Below are 19,853 nucleotides of genomic sequence, written 5' to 3' on the forward strand. Positions count from 1 at the left end.
GTTGGCCGGACACCCCGGTCAATACAAAACACACGAAATGGTCACACGTAACTATTGGTGGCCTAGAATCAGAGAAGACATTCGGAAATACGTGGCAGGATGCGAGAAGTGTCAGAAAACCAAGGTTCACACGACACGACCTACCGGACTTCTATTTCCAAACGAAGTACCTTTACGACCCTGGGAAGTAATCTCCGTTGACAAGATAGGCGTATTGCCGGACTCCTTCGGATACAATGCTATCCTCGTAATCGTCTGTATGTACTCTAAACAGATAATCACGATACCAAGTACCATCGAGCTCAACGCCGAGGGATGGGCAAAGGCACTCCGAGATAACGTAGTCACACAACATGGATTACCCCAAAAGATCATCAGTGATAGGGGAACTGAATTTAAGAATCAGTTCATTTCTGAGTTGTACCGATCCCTCGGAATCGAAGCCAATCCTTCGACCGCGTATCATCCCCAGACAGACGGATAAACGGAATGCATCAATCGTGAGATAGAACAATATCTCCGATTATTCATCAACTACCGGCAAGCAGACTGGGCCGAATGGTTGCCACTTGCGGCCTTCTCATATAACAATAAAGTCCATTCATCCACTGGGTACACCCCATTCTTCGTCAATAAGGGGTATCACCCCTATGAAGGAACCCAACCGGTGCGAGAAGGACTAAGTGAAAACGTCCAACAGTTTGTCGATAGGATGGATCGAGTACGGGAGGACACTAGCGCGGCTATCAGCTTAGCGCAAGAAACCATAAAGTGCTTCTACGATAGAAAGAGGAAGAGCGGACTGGAGTACAAAGCAGGAGATAAAGTTTGGCTAGAAGGAGTAAACATCTGAACGGACAGGCCAATGAAGAAGCTCGACGATAAGCGATATGGATCCTTTAAGGTCGAACGCAAAATCGGTGCCTCTGCCTACGAATTAGAACTCCCTCGCCAATGGAAACAACATCCCGTGTTCAACGAGAGTCTCCTTAGTCCCTTCAAAGAACCCGTATACCCTTTGCAACGACGTGAACCAATAGTCCCGGACCTCGTAAATGGCGAGGAAGAATGGGAAGTCGAAGACATTCTTGATTCTCGTTGTGATCGAAATGGGAACCTGGAGTATCAGGTGCTCTGAAAGAACAGTCCCCACGGCGATCGCCGCACCTGGGAATCATGGGCGAACTTGACCAATTGTCAAGAGCTCCTCCAAGAATTCCACGCTAGACGTCCCGACAAGCCCGCGCCTATGACAATTCGAATCCCCCCTCTATTAACACGACCCGTTCACATGCTCACGCGTGATACCACTCTTTTGATACAAAGGATGGGTGGGATTCTCCCGAAGCAAGGGTCCGAAGAATCTGCTGGATTCGATCTGTACTCGGCTGAAAGTGTCAAGATACCGGCACGAGATCGTAAGGTTATCGGTACCGGCATAGCAATACGCGCCCTCCATGGAACTTACGCACGAATTGCGCCGTGAAGTGGGTTAGCCGTCAAAGGGATAGATGTCGGCGCTGGAGTAGTAGACTGAGATTACACCGGAGAAGTGCGCGTAGTGTTGATAAACTCCACCAATCAACTCTTCCAGGTACGCGCCGGCAATCGAATCGCACAGGTCATTATGGAACGCATTGCGTCATGTGATATCGAGGAGGTGTCAAGTTTAACAGAGACTCAACGAGGTTCAGGAGGTTTTGGGTCGACAGGTAAATAATCGTGAGGACACGATTCTAGACGGGGGGGTAATGTCATGAATATTACGCATTCCAAACGGTTCTCCCGGATTCCATGGTATTCGTTCACTTTCTATACACCTCCGTATATTTGTAGGATATTTTAGATATTCAGTCTGACATGTATATAAGGAGCTCGTACTGCTCAATAACAAGCCAGACTCGAGCTGGTCTTTCCTCACTCACATTCCTCTCGTCTGTCTCCTCAGCGTTGTCATAGCTCAGTCCAGTTGGATTATTAGTTGCTGACACGGACCAACCTATCACCCCACTGACCTGGCCCCCTTCGCAGATGTCGCTGGAGCGGCTGTGAATAGCTCCTGTCGGCAAACTCGCAAAAAGCGACCTGCAACGCCAGGTAGCTCGCGCGCACCGCGACAAATGGCAACGTACCGAGCAGCCTCCGGCATCCATTAGCACCATGGTTCCGCCTGTTTCTGGAGTCGGGCCTCAGACAAAAGCTGCCCCTGCTTCTGCCCCAACTACTACGCCAGATCTTGGACCTGCGGAGTCTCAAAACGTTGTCTGCTGGTATGAATCCTTGATACAGAGGCTGTACAGAATACGGAGTTCGAAAACTTAGCAAGCGTTAATGCGAACTTGTCTGCTGAAGTGGTGATTTGACCCACCCGTGTTTCTCACTGCGAGACTCATCCCGTAGGTTTCAAATGATTGTATTGGGTGAATCTCAGATGTATTATAATCCTTGGTTATTTGAAAGCAGAGCCTCCAAGACAATTGTGGTAACTGTAGCGACAGAGAGTGAATGAGGAGGGTGCGGCACGCGTAATTGAGGAGATCGGGCGGGTCAGATGCCTTAGGCGACGGCGGGTGTACTAGTGTTCCCTGCAAAACTACTCTCGGGGTTTCTTCCCGGTTAGTAACATAGGGAAGATTCTCACAGTTAGTTACTGCCTGTTAGTTCCATGTCAGTAACGTTTTTGCCTTATTTAAGCGCCCATGTTTTAATGACACGAGAAATGCACAAATTTCCAGCAATAATCTAAATTGTTTTGATCCAAACTCTTTAGCAGATGCGGCGCAGATGTGTTAGTATACTGCGGAACTTTGGTAATGAGACGAAGCGGTGCTGCGGGAGTAGCGGCGGTTGACAATCTGTCACGAGGATGACGGTCGGCTTCTTGAGGTCGACAACTCGCTGCGCAAGAAACCCGCCCATGTCTGATTCACGTTCGCCCCTCAGGCCTCAGGCCTCAGTGCTGGTATATTCTTCCTTTTCAGAAAAGAGTTCACCCTCGCTCTCCGTCTCCGAAGCGCTGGCCTCCGGGTCGTCCGTAGACGGGTGTTTTCGTTTTGCACCGACGTGGACAGCTGCGCCCAGGGACGCCTTCATGTCCCGGAATTTCACTGTTGGGGGCGAGATGGGCTTCGGTTCCTATCATGAGTAGGCCTTGAAAGAAAGGGAAGATAGACTTACTGAGGGCTTATATCTTACCGGAAGAGCCGACATGTTACTTACCTAGTTATTAACTAGTAGGGAAGAAACCTAAGAGTTTTGCAGGGAACACTAGGGTGTACCACTTCAACAGACGCGTCTCACGGGGTTCAGCTCTACTTCGTTCGCACTAGCGCTTGCGGAGTTTTTGAATTCCGTGTGCTGTAATTTGCCCCGAGGATGTCTATCATTCCAACTTCTAGGTATCGCTATTAACATATTCACGACGCAGAGGACACGTCGAATGCGTGCGGACACAGCTCGTCGCGCGCTCATCGACATTCACTGGGCGCTTTGACCTGAGCTCGTCTCGAGCCATTCAGTGCACCGGTTACACCGGCAGCTATCTCAGGACGGTACCCACGCATTCTTTACTAGTGAAGATCAGGTTTAGTGGTCGGAGATTTTTTTTCCGTATAATACCGGCATACCATTCCTAACATTCGATTTTTCATCCAGCCATCAGTCTGCCTCCACCCCGCGAAAACCATTGATGCCAAGGACACAGGCTGGACAATGCACGCACCGGGCATACAGCTTCCCTACAACAGAGAGGAGGATGACCGTTGTCGTTATCAGATTTTCCACGATTTTTGGACCCCCAAACCAAGTGCAATCAGGCGCTGTTTCAGGAAGTGGAGTCCCAGCTGGTTGCTTTGTTGGAAAGGCTTGACACGACCACCACCTAGAGCGGCCCCATCTGTCCCCCAGTTCCTCGAGATGAATACTACCGCTCGGTACGCTCGGTACGCGATTCTCATCCTCGTGGTGGTAGTGAGTATCGCCGACACCTGTTCAATTGAAACGTCGGGTGCTCATGACGTCTATCACAGCTGGGTCTGTATTCAATACTCAGCTTCACCCGTGAAGACTATGGCCGAGCAACATCCCTCTCGAACACCTCCTCTGAGCTATCGTTCAATGAGTCTCCCGATGAACTAGACTTGGATCTCGACACATTAGGACCCAGAGCAAACGCAACGCTCTTAATGCTAGCACGAAACAGCGAGACTGACACTGCTGTCAGAAGCGTGCGCGAGCTCGAGGACCGCTTCAACCACAAACATCACTACCCCTGGGTGTTCCTCAACGAGCAGCCGTTCTCGGACGACTTCAAGACACGCGTGTCCAATGTTGTGTCTGGATCCGTCGAGTTTGGCTTGATTCCCCATGACCACTGGTACCAGCCTGACTGGATTGACGAGGAGAAAGCGAGTCAAGGTCGGCAGAAGATGGTCCAGGAAAACATCGTTTATGGAGGCAGCGTTTCGTATCGCAATATGTGTCGCTTCAACTCCGGAGTAAGTCTGCTTCTGCTTGAACCCCCCTCCTCCTTCCAATTGACTCCTTTGCAGTTCTTCTACAGGCATCCCATCGTCCAGAAGTACAAGTGGTACTGGCGTGTCGAGTGCGTCGCTCCTATGTCGAGCGCTCGAGTTTGAATCTCACCGGCTTTACAGACCAGACGTACATTTCCACTGCGATATCGACGAAGACCCATTCCTCTTCATGGAGAACAACGACAAACTGTATGGTTTTACCATCTCAGCGTATGAGTTCCACTCTACGATCCTCACGCTTTGGGACACCGTTAAGGGTGCGTATCCTGCCCATGACGCTGTCCATTACTATGGCGCTTAGACTAATGTGCGGTCTCGCAGAGTTCATCGCCGAGAACCCGCAGTACGTCGCGGAGGACAACTCGATGGGGTACTTGTCGGACGACGGCGGGAACTCGTACAACTTGTGTCACTGTACGTCATCATCATCTCTTCTCACGCGTATCATGCGGGGCACTGATCGCGGTTGCTAGTCTGGAGCAACTTCGAGATCGCAAACATGGACCTCTGGCGCGGAGAAGCGTACACGAAATACTTCGAGTACCTCGACTCCACTGGTGGCTTCTATTATGAGGTGCGTGCACGTTTCGCATTTTAGGGCACTCGGGCGTCGGCTGACGGTCATCTCTCGCGTCAGCGGTGGGGGGATGCCCCGGTGCACAGCATCGCTGCGGCGCTCTTTGCGCGCAAGGACCAGCTACATTTCTTTGATCAGATCGGGTATGAACACCACCCGTGGATGCATTGTCCCAAGGGCGCTGGCCTCTGGAGTGGAAAGAACTGCTCATGCAACCCCAGTAGCAGCTTCGGTGTGTGATTCCAGACTTCCAGCTAGATGCAACGCTCTGACGTCGTCGTGTAATAGATTACAATGGCTATTCTTGCATACGCCAGTGGGAGCGTATACAGTAAACGAGATCTTTTTCCACTTACCCTGACTGTCGCAGGACGTCGACACTCGGCGCTTGAGTAGGATGGGCCATACTAGACTGTACTATTTAACTATCTATCCGGCTCCATTTGCAGTAGTTGATGTACCCTTCGTCGTAGCCACGAACTTGTTATCTAGAATATTTATTTTTCTTAACATGCTTTCCGCTTCGTCGACACTTACCGCACGCGGTGAGGAAAACGAGAGCCGCGGACTGCGGTCCTGGCAACCGTGGATGCCAGTGATAGTTCTGCCTCCAGGCCCCGGGCGCATCTACTGGCGATGACTCACCCTGCCCACTCGCAGTCGCGCAGCAAGGTCAAGAAGGCTATCCTTTTATCACTGCAGAACGATTCATTATAAAGTTCATCCAAAGGCCTCGCGCACGCTGTCGGTGATTGGTCCGCAAGCCGTATCTCCGCGTTGATGAATTCACCTTGGTCTTGTCCACCTCTGGCCTGAAAGCCCGTCTGACTTGACTGGCCTGAAGTTCTTGCGGGTGGCAAGTCACGGACGCTTCTTTGTCGTGAGGCGGTGCGGGCCTGGAGGTGAACCATGTGGTCTATCCGAGAAGTGGGCGCCGCACCACCTGCGCTTCTACGCCTCAAGGCTTCGGCCCCTGAGAGTCCTAGTAAGTCCTAGTAGATCTTTGCTAATATGTAAACGCCCCTTCAGTAGTCCAGATATCTGCATAGCACAACGGAAATGACTCAGAAGGCCGGCAGGCGTTAGAATTAATGTCGACGGAGGGTGCTATCCGGGATTTGGGACGGTGGTCGGTAGGAAGGTACCTTAGGGGTGACAGCATGCATTAGGCGTGGCGTGATACACGTTGCGTCTGTATTCAACGACCCTGGTCCCGACGGACTAATGTGCTAGATACGCATGCTGAGGCTGTGACGCGCCAGCAGTACGCACAGCGGGGCGTCCGCATACAACCACTCGGCAGTCCAGATATCCAATTATCTAGCGAATAGCGGGATGGACGGGTCATTATTCATTATCCTAACTTTACTTGTAGGCTATGCAAACCGTGGAGAGATCGTCAGTGCGAATAAACATTAAATGCGTGAGCGATAGGCGTCGATGCGTGTGCGGTCTAAAAGGAGATGCGGCGAATAAAATGAAGCAGCAAAGCATGATAACCTGACAACAGATAGTAGTAAAGGAAAGTTCGATATCCAGAAATCGGGATGAAGCACATTAAGAATACAGAAAGATGAAGTTGCAATGTTGCATGCGGGGTATAAAGTCCTGGTGAAGAGCGATGACGAAGGCTAACCGACCATGGTAACACGGTGAACAGTTGGATGGTGCGGTCGTGGCATGAAGTGAGTAGGGACAAAGCCTGGCGGGAGATTCTCAAGGCGAGTCGGCGAAATCGTGTGCCCGGGCATCGCCGCGGGCGGGGGTGGCTGGATAGCCGGACTGGAGCGGCGAGACGTCGACTGGGTGTTACAGATATATGGAACGGTGGTGATGACCGGCGCGGCCGGCTGTGGCGCGACAGACACCGACATATGGCGCTGCCGTTGAGGAGGATGGTTGTAATAGTAGTGATACACCGGTGTGACGGGTGCGGAGGTTGCTGTGTGCACGGGCACAGAAGGGACGGGTGCCGTGGGCATGGCCACTCGGGATGACGAGTGGGATGAAGAAGAGCGGGAATGTGAAGATACATGGGTAGATGAAGGCGCGGAGAATGAGCGAGTGCGCAAGCGAGCAGCTTCTAGCCGCTCTTGCGAATTAAGCATTCGCTGGTGCTCGATCATGCCCTCAGTTGCCGTCGAGAAGCGAGCAAGACCAGTTGTCTTCTGAGATGCCTGCTGCTGGAACCAACAATGAACCAAAGCCGGCGGAGGCTGGTACGATGTCGCTGCCGAACCCCAATCCAGCTGCTGGGCTCGCCTTATGGCATCCTGCATCTTCATACGGTTCCGGTGGGTTTCAGAGGGCGGGTAGTCCTTGTAGCGCATGGCACTGCAGAGCTTTTTGAGCCAGCTTTCGAATAACTCGACTGTCCATTGACAGCCCCGCATGTGCGTGCCGAGCTTCAAGATGGCGGCGATGTCGTTCGGGTCGTCTTTCTGATACCTGATGAGTTTTAAGGCCACTGCCCACGACCAGCTCACAGCGACTAGAACGAGACCTTGCGATGTGAACACGGTGTTCAGTTCGATGTTCTGCCGCGTCATTGCATCGTTGTAGATAGGGTCAATAAGCTCGCCACTGGCACTGAACTCGGTCGTTTCAGTCGACTGTGGAGCAGACAAGAAATGCGCGCACTTACCCTCTGGCCATGGGCAACGCAACATCAGCGTGAGCATTCATCCAATCAGCACCGAGACCGAACGCCTTGGCAGTCTCTTCAATGCACTGGCTTAGCCGCGCACTAGCATCCTGGACGCCGTGCTTGGCCCAATGGAGTTGAAAAGATCTATGATTGTAGTCGACATCGCGCGTACTCTCTCGGCACAAAAGGGAGGGGTGAAGAACCATAACTGCTCCGCCGTGAACGACAATGTAGACAGTCTGGCGAAACATGTGGAACAGGCGGCCGGAGAGATAGATAAGGACACGATTTAACAGCTCTTTGTTGAGCAGAACCTGGTTGTGTTCTTGCATGTGACGGAGGGGTTATGGTCGAGGGTGGGAATAAGCGAAGGGATTGGTGCGGGCTCCAAGTCGAGTGTGTCCGTGGGGCTGCGCACGAGCTTTTCATATACAAGAGGTATCTCACGAAAGACGTAGCTCTCGAGGGAAAGCTTTGCGGGCCCCGATGTAGCCTCTTGATTGTTGGTGCGGTCGGTCTTTGTACTAGCCTGAGCTGTGGGCGTTTCAACTTCGACAAAAGCCGGAGCTGTCATCCAGATGAGATGGCAAAGAGCGGAAGGCTGTACAGTTCGGCAATGTTTGTCGACGGCGGTCTTTCCGACAATCCCGAGGGCAGTCGCCTCGGCTACGAGCAGTGATGTAAGACAAACGTCGTTGGGCCTTCGGGGTCGTCAACAGACCCGCGACGGAGTGGACAGACAACGACGAGCACGTCTTACGCTTTGATGCCGGCGTTGCCGGAAAATCAATAAACCTTGTTATTGTTCTCCCCGAAGCCTATCTGCCCTGGCTTATCACAGAGCCGAAATATTGAAAGCCGGACCGGCCGCCGGCCAAATTGTAGCTAAACGGCCGGAGGGCGCCGTTCGCCAACCCTGCAGGCTCACGCATGGAAGATATCGACTTTGCTTCAAACGACGTCTCACAGCCCGAAATTTCGCAGAATGGAGGCAGTAGAACAGGCCTGCGACTTATTCTACCACCCCTCAGTGTCGTGAGGGCATTGAAAAGCAAGAAAAAAGGGGCGAAGGGCGTTGCCTTTCAGGAGGCAACGGCCTCCAAAGTTCCAAGACCAGTCAAACTCAAACCGCTCAAGGAGGTCCTCACGAAGCTCATTGCGCAGATTAAGAAGTGAGTGGTGTTCTTCGGGGTACCAATGAAGGCTAGTTGCTAACGGCACGTGTGCAGAAAGGACGACTATGCATTCTTCTTAGCTCCAGTCGATTTAGCCCGAGTGCCAGGTTATTCGGACGTTATTACGGACCCCATGGACTTTGGTACAATCACGACGAAAGTGCAGAAGGGGAAATATAGATCTCTGGAAGAGTTTGCGGTGTGTGACGCACGACCTTCAGCATGACACCTCTCCTCACCTGCAAATTACCAGAACGATATACGTCTCGTTACAGCCAATGCCAAGACATTCAATCCCCTTGGAACGATTTATCACAGCGAAGCCGAGCGAATAGAAGCATACGCCATAGACCACATCAACAAGGCAGCCGCAAGCGTCATTGAGTACGAAGCGGATTGGAACATCGATGTAGAGCGGGACGAAGAACCATCTCAAACACCAGTTATCGACGATGAAGATCGGGGAACGCCCATGGATATTGACGGCAGTATGGGGGGAAGGTCGCCTTCTGTGGCTTCGCAAGTACCGGCACCGCGGCGTGGAGCTAAGTCCAAGAAGGAGGCAGGCGTGCTCTCAGAGAGTCTTGAACCAGATGGGCATCTACCTGGCTTCAAAGACGGCGTTGGTCAGTTCTCACCCGGCTCGGAGTGGGCAAACTTGATGCTATCGCTCAAGCTGAAAGGTACGTAAACTTCAACAAGTTCCCCAAAGCGCTTGCAGAAGCTATGGCAGTGTATAAAAAGATCCTAGGCTCGAGCTTTGTCCCGTTCGTTTACGCCGCGTCGGCGGGTTTTCTCATGCGGCGTCACAGTGCTTGTTTAGTGAATTTAGCTTCGTCTCACATGGGCCGTTCTGTCCAGATCCTGGTCGAGGTTCTGCAAGCGCCATCAGGGTAGCATCGTATGAACTGCCACTGATATTATTGTAGGCAAAAGATACCGAACGAAGAAGGAACGGCTGCGCGTAGAGAAGAGCGGTCCTCCGTTGAGTGCGGACGGCAGCATAGACTATACCCAAAGTACGTATGCCTAATTTTCGTTTGGCTGTTATGAGATGCATAGCCACATGATCTGTGTGGATTGGCCGCCGTCTACTGTCGGTACAAGGTGCATCGGGTCACCCGCTCGGTCTAGTCATACTGCACTGCTGGAATTGTGCTCTGCCGTTTATTGGCTTCCTATTCTTGGCAACAGCAGACGGTGGCTTCGCGGAATCTTGGCAGTTCTGCAAGATGTGGATATCCATGATATAGCATGGGTGCTCACAGCCCGTCGAGGCCGTGATATCAAGTACTCGGACCAACATTTCCCAGATCGTATCGCTGCCACTTGATCGACTCTTGATCTCTGTAGGTAGCTTGATCTCCCTGAGGTCTCAGGTGTACACTGCGGCGGCAGTTCCTACCCTGTGTCACAGCTTATACGAGTACAACATTCGCCTATCCTCGTCTTCGTCTCAGCCGTTCGATGTAGCTAACATATCCTTTAGTGGAAGACCCCTTCTCCGTTCTCTCTGTATTTTTGCCTGAACCACCCTCCAAACCTCTCCTCACGTCATTGTACCCATCATCCGACCCGTATTTTCCCAGTCCTAGTACTCTGCCTCGAAATCGGCCCCAGCCCCAGCCTCCGTTACATACTGTCGACAAGTCGGGAACCAAATCTCGGCGACGATACTGGAGCATTGTTCGCAGTGCGCCTGCGCGTCGTGGAAAGGACCGAGAAGGTGAAGGTGAAGAAGAGCTCCCGTCATGGAAAGCGCCGCGTGAACCGCACTCGACTGATTATGGCACGTTTGCAACGCTAGCGGGGACGCTTGCTCAGGAATATCGCGTACAAAACGTCGGCACAGACCTAGGATCTGAGGCACAGCTATTCGGGGCACTGCGACACAGCATCGACCAAGGGCTCTCGTGGCGGGATCCATCATGGGCAAACGACGACCTCGATCTGACCGAGCAGGGGTATTGGGCGCGACGCGGCAGGGCTGCGGAAGACTACATCAGAGACGTCGTCTACGGCGGTGTGGACGGACTCGCGTACGTCCGGAGTTTGGCTGACTTCGTCAGGCTTCCCTTGCAAACGGAGCCATCAAGTGAGGTGCCCACGTACGAAGCCCTGGGTATGCCGCTCGCGCGCTATGTTGAGGAGACCGTCATCGACCCGCTTACCGACGGCCGACACCGCCTCGTCCGCGAGGCGTCGCGACTGCTGCATGAGCCATCCACCCTAAGCGATACTGCCATGGCGGCCGAAGTCCATCGCGCGCTGCACACGCTGCCCCAGGTCGCGAAGGTCCTCATCCAGCTGCGTAAGATCTACACGCACCCACTTGATATGGCCGCACTCATCAAGGAAGCCAACGAGCTCTTCAAAGCAGACGACGAGTGGGCGGGCAAGGCGTACATGGAGGAGAAGCGCGAAGAGCGGGAGAAGGAGCAGAAGCGCGTCGAGGTGGAGCACGAGCGTGCCCTCGGCGAGGGAGTCACGGGTAGCAACGCAATGCAGTATCTCGCGTTCGCGATCAAGTCGCACGAGCAGGCGCAGGCTGCTGACGCGCCGCCTGCGGAGACGGCAGAGACGTTGGAATATGCACTGAATTTTTCAGCAGACCTTATCACGCAGCTAGCCAAACGGGACAAGTCGGATGGCGTTGTGAAGGTGGAAAGCGAAGAGGATGGCGGTGGCGAAGATCCGCTCCTGAGAAAGCTGCGTCTTAACCTGCTCTCGCTGGCGAAGAGAGCGCCGCTAGACAAGATATCCAGGCTGCCTTCCGACCTGGTTCCAGAGGCTATCCGCCATATCGTCCCCACCATAGAGCCCGCTGCATAACCATCTGGACTACAGAAGAATGTAGTTTCGCCTGTTGTTAGACCTTGCTGTAGCCGTAGCATCTTTGTATTTGCATGCTGTACTGAAACTTTGACTTATCGTGTTTCAAAATTGTTTCACTGGCTCTAATGCATCAAACACTCGTCCGCGCAACTCCCCACCGACGTCCGCGAACGCGACAAGCGTGGACGAATTGTTCTTTCGGTCTGCCGAATATCGTGGAATTTATGGGCCGAGAATAAGAATAATCTTATCAGATTATCTAACGAAGAATTATCAGATAAGATCGCGAGAAGCTCTTCTTCCTCTCCGTCTCCCTCTCCGTCGCGCTGTCCGCCCCAGTGCAGACCAACTCGGCTCGACGTCCATTATTCAATAGGTATTTATGAATACTGTTGCTGTTATTGGCGCCTCTTATGGCGGTGAGTAGAAGAAGCAGTGGTCTGACGCAAATCATCTCACTCCTGCAGGAAACCGTGCTGCTCAACTTCTGTCTAAGGAACTGCCTGAAGGCTGGCGGATAGTACTAGTGGACAGAAACAGCCACATGAACCATCTATACGTCTTCCCGCGGTTTGCTATTCTTCCCGAGCACGGGCATAAGGCGTTCATCCCCTACACTAATCTCCTCGTCAAGTCCTGCCCCGAAGACATGCAGCGACACGCTTTTCTGCACGCGTATGTTACGTCCATTGATATGCACTCCCTAACGCTCTCGTGTGCATTCCCAGAACACGGAGTCAATGAGAATGACCGGACATTGCACTTCGACTACTTGGTGTATGCGCTCGGGAGTCATCTGCCTGCTCCTATCAACGTGTGGGGCTCTGTTGATACTGAGGCGGAGAAGGAGAACACAATCGTTCATGATGGGACCAAAGCGAAGGGCATAAGCTGGCTGAAACGCTTTCGGGGCATGGTTGAGCGCACAAATAGCGTGTTAGTCGTCGGTGGTGGCGCGCTCGGGATCCGTGAGTTCATTGCCCGTGTCATAACAGGATGCAGCTGATAGTGGGTATACAGAGTATGCAACGGACACTGCTGAGGTCTGGCCTAATAAGCGTGTCACACTGCTTCATTCCCGCAAGCAACTCCTGCCTCGCTTCGACGAAGCTATGCACGAAGAGAGTATGTGTCCTTGCCCCACGTGTTGTCTCGCTTGTTACTTACTGTACGGCCAGTCATAACCACTCTGTCCGAGTTGAACATTAAAGTGATACTCGGAGAACGGTTGGACCTGTCAGCTCCGCCCAAGATTGTTGTCAATGAGAGCGGTATGGAAGAGCGTATTGCCAGGACACGAAGTGGTAGAGCGCTCCACACCGGCGTCGTGGCGAGTGGCATAAGTTCTACTCGCCTACAACCAGGGCCTAACATTCGCCTACATAGCTCCTCTGCACCGGTCAAACGCCCAACGGATCTGCTTCGCGAAGCGCTTCCCGACGCTATCGTTCCTGACGGCCCCTCGAAGGACATGGTTCGCGTGAGCCGGACAATGCAAGTTGCGGTCTGCCGGCAGACGCGGGAAGCACAAGAGGATGCGTCCGTAGAAGGGCTGCAGGATGTGCTCGCACGCGTTTCCATAGCCGAGTCATTTGCTCCCACCAGCCTTGCAGTACCGGAGGAGGTCGAAGTCCCGTACCCGCACTTATTCGCAGTTGGCGACGTTGCTGATGCGTTCGGCGCGATCAAGGCGGGACACACTGCGCATTACCAGGTGCGTTTTCTACCGATGAGAGAAGGCGATCTCGGCTCACGCCGCTCCAGGCGGAGGTCGCTGCTCGGAATATCCTTACGCTGATCCAGCAGGAAATGTCCCCGAGCCATCCGGCGCCTAAACTCGAGCATTATGCTCCAGGCGCACCTGCTATCAAGCTTTCCTTGGGTCTTGTATGTTGGGATGTCCGCACTATCTTCTCTCGTTGACACAGCATACAGTCGCAAGCCGTGTATCAGGTCCAAGGTGTTGTCGGACGCAAGACTGACGTATCGGCTGACCGCGATGCGCTTTCAATGTGGAACTACTACGGCATCAATCCAACGGAGGAGACGATGTGCCTATAGAACTGTTTTGATGAACGCATAACTCAAAGTACGATACTTTTGCACTTAAATCGCAAACGCTGCGTCTGATGATACCGCACTTTGCAGATTTAATTCACAGCGCACATTTCATAGACTAGAAAGGATATACATTCGTATGATACGTCAACAATGTTCGATAGACACGCAGATGGTGAGCAGACGTTGTATCAACGAGAGGATCCATGCTGAAGACCTCGCCACCTCAGACGTACGAGCGACCTTTGCTTTCGGACCTGCTCGCCGTACGAATATTGAATCCTAGCCTCACTATGTCTGAGTGTGCTTGAACCACAACAAGAGACAAGCCCAGGCCAGCTTCAAACTCAATTCTGGATACTGCGCACGCTCAGCGAAGATGTCTCACACTAGGAGCCTCTTGGCAGATGAATGAACCTAATCACACGCTCGAGGGCTTGCAAGCTTGACCGGTTTTCATCCTTCTATCGCCTACTTTCATCGCTAAGCAGTGGGCCACATCATGCAAATGTCGACTACAGCCTCTCGTCCAGCTATATTTGATGCAGCCCATGCAGATGTAGTCCTACGCTCTTCTAACGGCAAAGATTTTCCGATGTACAAACTCGATCTCCCTCGGTTGTCGCCTGTTTTCGAAGCCATGTTCACTCTCCCGCAGCCCAGCGAAAACACTACATCGCACGAGGCGTCACAAGCCTTACCTGTCGTACAGCTCACGGAGTCCTCGCAGGTGCTCCAAGTCCTCCTGCGCTTCTATCTGCCAGGCCCTCCCCCTTCCCTTACCGACTTCCCAACGGCGGTCCGCGTGCTAGAGGGTGCCAGGAAATACGAGATTGACTTCGCAGCGGATGCCACTTACAAGGCCCTGCAGGAGACGACTGAGGACGAGCCGATCCGAGTATATGCGATTGCGTGCCATTACAGTCTCGAGCCGCTGGGTCGGAAGGCTGCATTAGCCAGCCTTCGCCTTCCGTTCTCAAGATCTCACGGTTCATCTGGAACCGCACCGAGCAAATCCAGTGCATCAGAGGCGAGGACTATCGTCGTCTCGTTCAGTACCGAGCAGAATGCCGGGACGCTGTTCTCAACTTGGCGTACTTCGCTGAATGTTTGAACACTCCGTGGGTGGCGATGAATGTGTATCCTGTAAGGCGCAACATGTGGGAATGCCCCTACTGCAATCCCGTGCTGTCTAAATCTTTGTCATGCCTCCCGACGTGGTGGAGTGAGCACATGCGGGAGTTGAAGGCGGAACTCGAGAAATGCACTTCGCCCGGTATTATAACAACGCAGGCTGCCCTAAATGCTTTCCTGGGCAGCGAATCCTGTCAAGTGTGCTGCAAAGTGACCATCGAGCAGATTGAGGTTGCTGTAGCGCAATTGCTGCGTGATGTCTCACATGCCATCCACCAGGTCTGAAGGACGAAAAATTCTTCTTTCTGAAAGCGGCTGCCAACGGTCCTCAACTTTAGGTGGACCTCGGGTTCAGACTCGACTCCGGTGTACATTCCCAAGTCCATCTCGCCGACGATACTGTTCCGCACCGGCACCCTGTACCGAGATGGACACGGTGGTGGCCATGTACGTTGTCTGCGGGCTACAGCATGGCTTCTACAACCAGTTTACCTCGCAGGACCCCACTCCGCTATTAGGTACCACGACACACGGACAGGCTTAGTCCCGACGAGCCCTAACCTTTGTTGATTGAAATTCTGTGCCTGCCCCCGCTCGCCCTTTCTGCTCGTTACTCTCTTGAAGAGCTCGCGATCACGTATATATCATGATAGCTCGGCATTGATATCAGAGCTCTGCAGGCCCTCATGTAGCAGTAGTTCTACGGGCCTTTATAAACAAGCGGAAAAAAAAAAGATATCAGAGCTCTGTTGTTGTTTGCTTTGATCTAAAGCTCTAAGCTAGTCTGATCGGAGGGTATAGGTATAACGTGCTCATTTTGCATCTACAGCACATTGCATAGCGGAAATAATAATTGTCGATGTACTTGTACCTTGCGACTGAGAGAGACGACATAGTAATATAACCTTTGACTACGAAGCTTTTGAGCACGGATCGATTGATGGTATATCCCGTGCGGGAATGTTGGCGAAACCTCTCCCCTCAACGCTCACTCCCGCGACTACTTACTGGGTTCGGTACGTTGCAAGAGCAGGAATACAATCACAGAGCACATCGAAAGCTAAGCTAAAACGGCTGACAGCAATGTTGATCACGACGTTGGAGAAAGAGGTGTCCTTTCAGACGATGGACTTCACCAAGAGACCTTCCAAGCGGCAGTACTCCGGGACGATGGACGCGTACGACATGAACGCGTCGACGTCCGGCTCAGCAACCTTCGCGAGACCAAGCTGGAGCTCCGCATCCGATGTCTGCAGGGCGGTGACGGGCACGAGCGCCGTGGCCGAGACAGGCTGCCCGTCCGGACCGGCCGAGTTGGCAGGGTTCGGGCTTCCTGACGAGCCGATCTCGGGGGTCGTGAACGCAGTCGAGGGCGCGTCGAGCGTCGAGCCACTCATCGCCGTGCCGGCGGTCGAGCTCGTGAACGTGCGCAGGCGGCCGGCGCTGTCGAGGACGTCTCCGAAGCCGGCGCCGAGCCCGTACAACGCGCTAGCGCCGTTCTGAACGCTGAGCCGCTCAATCTCCTCTACCTCCTCTTCGTCGACCTCGACGAGCACGTTCGAGCCGAGCCCCGACCGAGAACCATGCCCGTATGGCGTACTCGTGCCGCTACCGGGCTTGCTTCCCGCCACGGGCGCATTGACGTTCGTCCGCATCAGCGCACCGCCCGTTGCGGCCCACCGTTTGCTCAGCAGCCTCCGGATCTCCTCCTCGAACCCGCCGCGGCCCGTGCCCGCAGGCGTCCCTCGCTCCTTGCCCCACACCCATCGTGCAACGTACGCACCACCGAGGGCTGCGCGGGCGGGGAATCCGGTTGCTGGTGCGTTACGATGTGGCACGACCTGCGCCGCGTCGATCTGTGTCGTTGGCACGAGCACCGGTGCGTTTAGGATGTCGCCGACGAGATTGGCTATGGATGGGAAGTTCGCAGCGGCACCAGTGGCGAGGATACGAGATGGGAGGGGGTTATAGTCATAAGGGTCGAACGGCAGACCCATGTTATTAGCGGTATTAGCGGGACGCTTCTGTTGTTGAGCGATGGGACTAGGTGTAGCGTTATTACGGCTGCGTCCGGTGTTAGGGCCAAGTACCCCCGAGGTAATCATCCGGGACCAGCGAACCCGGAAAGAGAGGACCTGGCTCTCGAGCAAACATCGAGGATTGGCCCGCAAGTCACGGAATTCGTTGACTTTTATACCAGTCTCAAACCGGAAGATGCCCTTTACATTAGTCAGAGGGTAGCTGTCGCCCTGCAACAGCCAGAAGCTGAATAACTTATCGTCCAGGCTATGACAGCGTTAACGAGCTGCTTTCAAGTGGTGAAAAGTGAGCTTACCCGATTGATCCACCTGGGGGTACGATGGCCACGAGCCTATCAAATGCGCTCCAGCTCTTGGTATACATATCGCGCACCAAGGCGCGCGGCACATCTGCATTTCTGTTCGATATTTAGTGAAAAGCAGGTCTAAAGTCGAATCGCACATACCGGCTAGTGAGCATGGCGACGTAGCGACGTTTTTCGCTGGCATCTTGCGCAGGATGGGGGAACAAGCTGTACAGCCGGGAAGGGAGGTAGTTGGGGGCAGGGGTCATTAGGAGATCAATGGGGCCGAATGAAAGGACGGCATCGGATGCGGATGGGCAGAGCGACAGGTAGGTAGAAAGGTAGTCGGAAGTAAAAGGCGTCACAATCGTTTCTACGGTTCAGACTTAGCTATCAGCTACAATTCGGCAGATGATATGTACATACCAGGGTCGAAGCCGTAGCGCTCGACAAGATACCTAGACACGTTGCCAATCCGTCTCCGACCGCCTGAAGTGTCGACGTCACCCAGCCAGCCCCATATCCTTCGGCCTTCGTCTCGGTTTCCGCCGACAATTTCCATAACACCCTCGTCCCAGTGACTTGGCTGTCCCGGCGTTGTTGAGTGGACCCAAAGACCAGTTGAGCTGGCTTCCGCCTCTCCCATACCGACGAATAAACCAGTGAGCAAGCTTGCAATGAATGAACTTGCCAGCTGTACACGGCCGGTACTCCTCCAGATATCTGGCCACGCTTCCCGAACTTTCAGTAACTGCGCGGCGATGAGACTTGACTGAGCACATGTTCCTACTCGAGCGGCCATCAGTTCTGCACCTCCGAGGGCAGCCTCCAATGCAAGTGCGTGCGTGTGAGCTGACATGTCTTGCGCTACTGCTGAGTTGGGCATCGAGAACGCGGACGTGAGCTGATTGTGTAAGGGTAGACGTGGGTCTAACGACTGCAATGGAGGTACTGGCGTTGTCTTCCACCATACTAGCCCTTGCTGCAGAAGCCGCTTCAACAGATCTCTGAGCTATATTTTGGAAGGGCTACGCACCTGAGCTGCACCGCCAATGGCCCTTATTCGTGACAAGTCATGTCCCTTTCCCAGTTTTTCCATCAGCAGATCTGAAGAAAACCACGTCAATATACAAGTCTTGCTCGACAGCATGCCCTCAGAAATCTACAAATGTTTCTAGAAGTATTCCTGAAATTATTGTGTACACGTGAGGTGTGGACAGTGAGGTGGCGTGGGAAGTTTCAGTGATTAATCAACCAGGGGCACGGCGAAAATCTGAGCGGCAATAAAGCCAAAGCAGGAAACAGGCGTGCACATGCAAGGATACAAAAAAAAAATACTTCCGCGAAACGCTACTCACCGAAAGCCCTCACCCACATCTCAACAGGCGTTGTGTATGCCTCGCCAGGTGTCGTGAAGATGCCGCCCTGCGTCCTACACATGCGGCAGCAAATCGCAATAGTTTTCTGAGATGCTGTGCATGTTGCCTGACGTGCGAACGAAGTCGCCGCAATGAGACAGGTACTTACTGGTATTCGGACAGCTCAGTGTCAAAGTCGACCGCCTCCACGCCCATCAGCTCGAGACTCTCGTCCACGATGGAAGCGCGCAGCTGGTCGGTGGCTAGCTCGAGGCCAAGGAAGAGTGACGAGCCAGGTTTTGGAGGCATGACGCCGGGCGTAGTTTGGAGAGCCAAGAGAGATCAAGAACGAGTCAGAACCAGAGGAAAGGACAGAAGGATGTCGTCAGGCGTAGTCGTCGTCGTCGTCGATGTTCGTGGTCGGGAATGAAGGTGGATATTGTTCGCCGTCGCTCAGGTCTTCTCAGGGTCGTCCAGACCATCACCTCACGAATCAGCCATAGTTGTTTGTTCCTTGTTTGGCCCCTTCATTCTACCATGAGGTCGCCTTCCCACGGTCAGTAGCTTACTTACCTCTGTAAGCAACGTCCTTCAACCAAGGTTCACCAGACTTCGTGACGCTTTACCCCGGTTCCCAAGCCTTTCAATTACCTCGTGGCGCATTTTTCCCTAGCCCCAGCCTCGAGGCACTGCTGGAATTGCCGGTCCCCCGCTCTGGGCGCAGGTTGCCTTGCCTCCGGCCTCCTCGGAGTCCTCCGGCCTGGACTACGAGGGACGGCCTCCATTGCAATCAAAACAGAATGCATCCGCGATCCTCAGCCCAGTGCCCGATGCTCTGATCTTTGCAGGTGTCGTCAGGGTGCCCATCAGTGCTATGTCTCCACCCCGCGTTGTGTCGGAATTACCTAATGCGGTTTCAAGCGCAGCGATTCAAATCACGGAATCGTCCCTCAGATTTTATAATCGTCGACTGTAGCAAGAGCCTGGAACGTGATATTCACCCTCAAGGTAGCTGTGTCTCAATCTTCGCTGCAAAAGCAAGCTTATCCGCCTGGCACCGCTGATCGCAGTTCGAAACTCGTTCTCGTCCGCTGCGGCAGCAGTTATGGGTGACAAAGCTACTTGGCCTGATGACGTACTACGAGGAACAGCGCAATAAATGTTTTGGTACGTGTCCCTTGTCTCACTAACCATGCACGACTAGATCACCA

The 19,853-nt window shown here is 53.4% G+C and overlaps 7 protein-coding genes across 7 annotated transcripts; 5 read left to right on the forward strand and 2 right to left on the reverse strand.

Moving 5' to 3' along the window:
• Positions 1–3,915: 3,915 nt before the first annotated feature.
• PHACADRAFT_151439 (glycosyltransferase family 15 protein) lies at positions 3,916–5,649 on the forward strand (the record flags this gene model as incomplete). Its single annotated transcript, XM_007400101.1, has 8 exons — positions 3,916–3,960; positions 4,029–4,496; positions 4,551–4,603; positions 4,656–4,792; positions 4,857–4,949; positions 5,009–5,109; positions 5,173–5,344; positions 5,401–5,649. 8 exons carry the CDS (start codon positions 3,916–3,918, stop codon positions 5,445–5,447), a joined length of 1,116 nt encoding a protein of 371 aa, XP_007400163.1. The 3' UTR covers positions 5,448–5,649.
• An 800-nt stretch (positions 5,650–6,449) lies between these two features.
• On the reverse strand, positions 6,450–8,463 carry PHACADRAFT_262941 (uncharacterized protein). The gene is made up of 2 exons (XM_007400102.1): positions 7,757–8,463; positions 6,450–7,701 (listed from the first exon to the last, which is right to left on the reverse strand). Exons 1-2 carry the CDS (start codon positions 8,089–8,091, stop codon positions 6,744–6,746), a joined length of 1,293 nt encoding a protein of 430 aa, XP_007400164.1. The 5' UTR covers positions 8,092–8,463; the 3' UTR covers positions 6,450–6,743.
• A 216-nt stretch (positions 8,464–8,679) lies between these two features.
• PHACADRAFT_262943 (uncharacterized protein) lies at positions 8,680–8,943 on the forward strand. Its single transcript, XM_007400103.1, has one exon. It carries the CDS (start codon positions 8,690–8,692, stop codon positions 8,933–8,935), a length of 246 nt encoding a protein of 81 aa, XP_007400165.1. The 5' UTR covers positions 8,680–8,689; the 3' UTR covers positions 8,936–8,943.
• Positions 8,944–9,019: 76 nt separating this feature from the next.
• On the forward strand, positions 9,020–11,890 carry PHACADRAFT_262946 (uncharacterized protein). Its single transcript, XM_007400104.1, has 4 exons — positions 9,020–9,133; positions 9,188–9,617; positions 9,864–9,953; positions 10,424–11,890. Exons 1-4 carry the CDS (start codon positions 9,068–9,070, stop codon positions 11,764–11,766), a joined length of 1,929 nt encoding a protein of 642 aa, XP_007400166.1. The 5' UTR covers positions 9,020–9,067; the 3' UTR covers positions 11,767–11,890.
• A 261-nt stretch (positions 11,891–12,151) lies between these two features.
• Positions 12,152–13,873, forward strand: PHACADRAFT_187619 (uncharacterized protein; the record flags this gene model as incomplete). The annotated part of the gene is made up of 6 exons (XM_007400105.1): positions 12,152–12,188; positions 12,237–12,737; positions 12,790–12,894; positions 12,948–13,483; positions 13,534–13,656; positions 13,705–13,873. 6 exons carry the CDS (start codon positions 12,152–12,154, stop codon positions 13,828–13,830), a joined length of 1,428 nt encoding a protein of 475 aa, XP_007400167.1. The 3' UTR covers positions 13,831–13,873.
• A 492-nt stretch (positions 13,874–14,365) lies between these two features.
• Positions 14,366–14,779, forward strand: PHACADRAFT_53674 (uncharacterized protein; the record flags this gene model as incomplete). The annotated part of the gene is made up of 1 exon (XM_007400106.1): positions 14,366–14,779. A coding segment is annotated over one exon (414 nt), but the record flags the coding sequence as incomplete, so codon positions are not given.
• Positions 14,780–15,766: 987 nt separating this feature from the next.
• PHACADRAFT_262952 (uncharacterized protein) lies at positions 15,767–19,052 on the reverse strand. The gene is made up of 7 exons (XM_007400107.1): positions 18,812–19,052; positions 18,643–18,716; positions 18,321–18,391; positions 17,711–18,266; positions 17,447–17,657; positions 17,297–17,398; positions 15,767–17,247 (listed from the first exon to the last, which is right to left on the reverse strand). The coding sequence occupies exons 1-7, from the start codon at positions 18,949–18,951 to the stop codon at positions 16,080–16,082; spliced, it is 2,322 nt and encodes a 773-aa protein (XP_007400169.1). The 5' UTR covers positions 18,952–19,052; the 3' UTR covers positions 15,767–16,079.
• Between the last annotated feature and the right edge of the window lie 801 nt (positions 19,053–19,853).

Source organism: Phanerochaete carnosa (genome assembly GCF_000300595.1).
Source record: "Phanerochaete carnosa HHB-10118-sp unplaced genomic scaffold PHACAscaffold_10, whole genome shotgun sequence".
NCBI classification, from domain to species: Eukaryota; Fungi; Basidiomycota; class Agaricomycetes; order Polyporales; family Phanerochaetaceae; genus Phanerochaete; species Phanerochaete carnosa.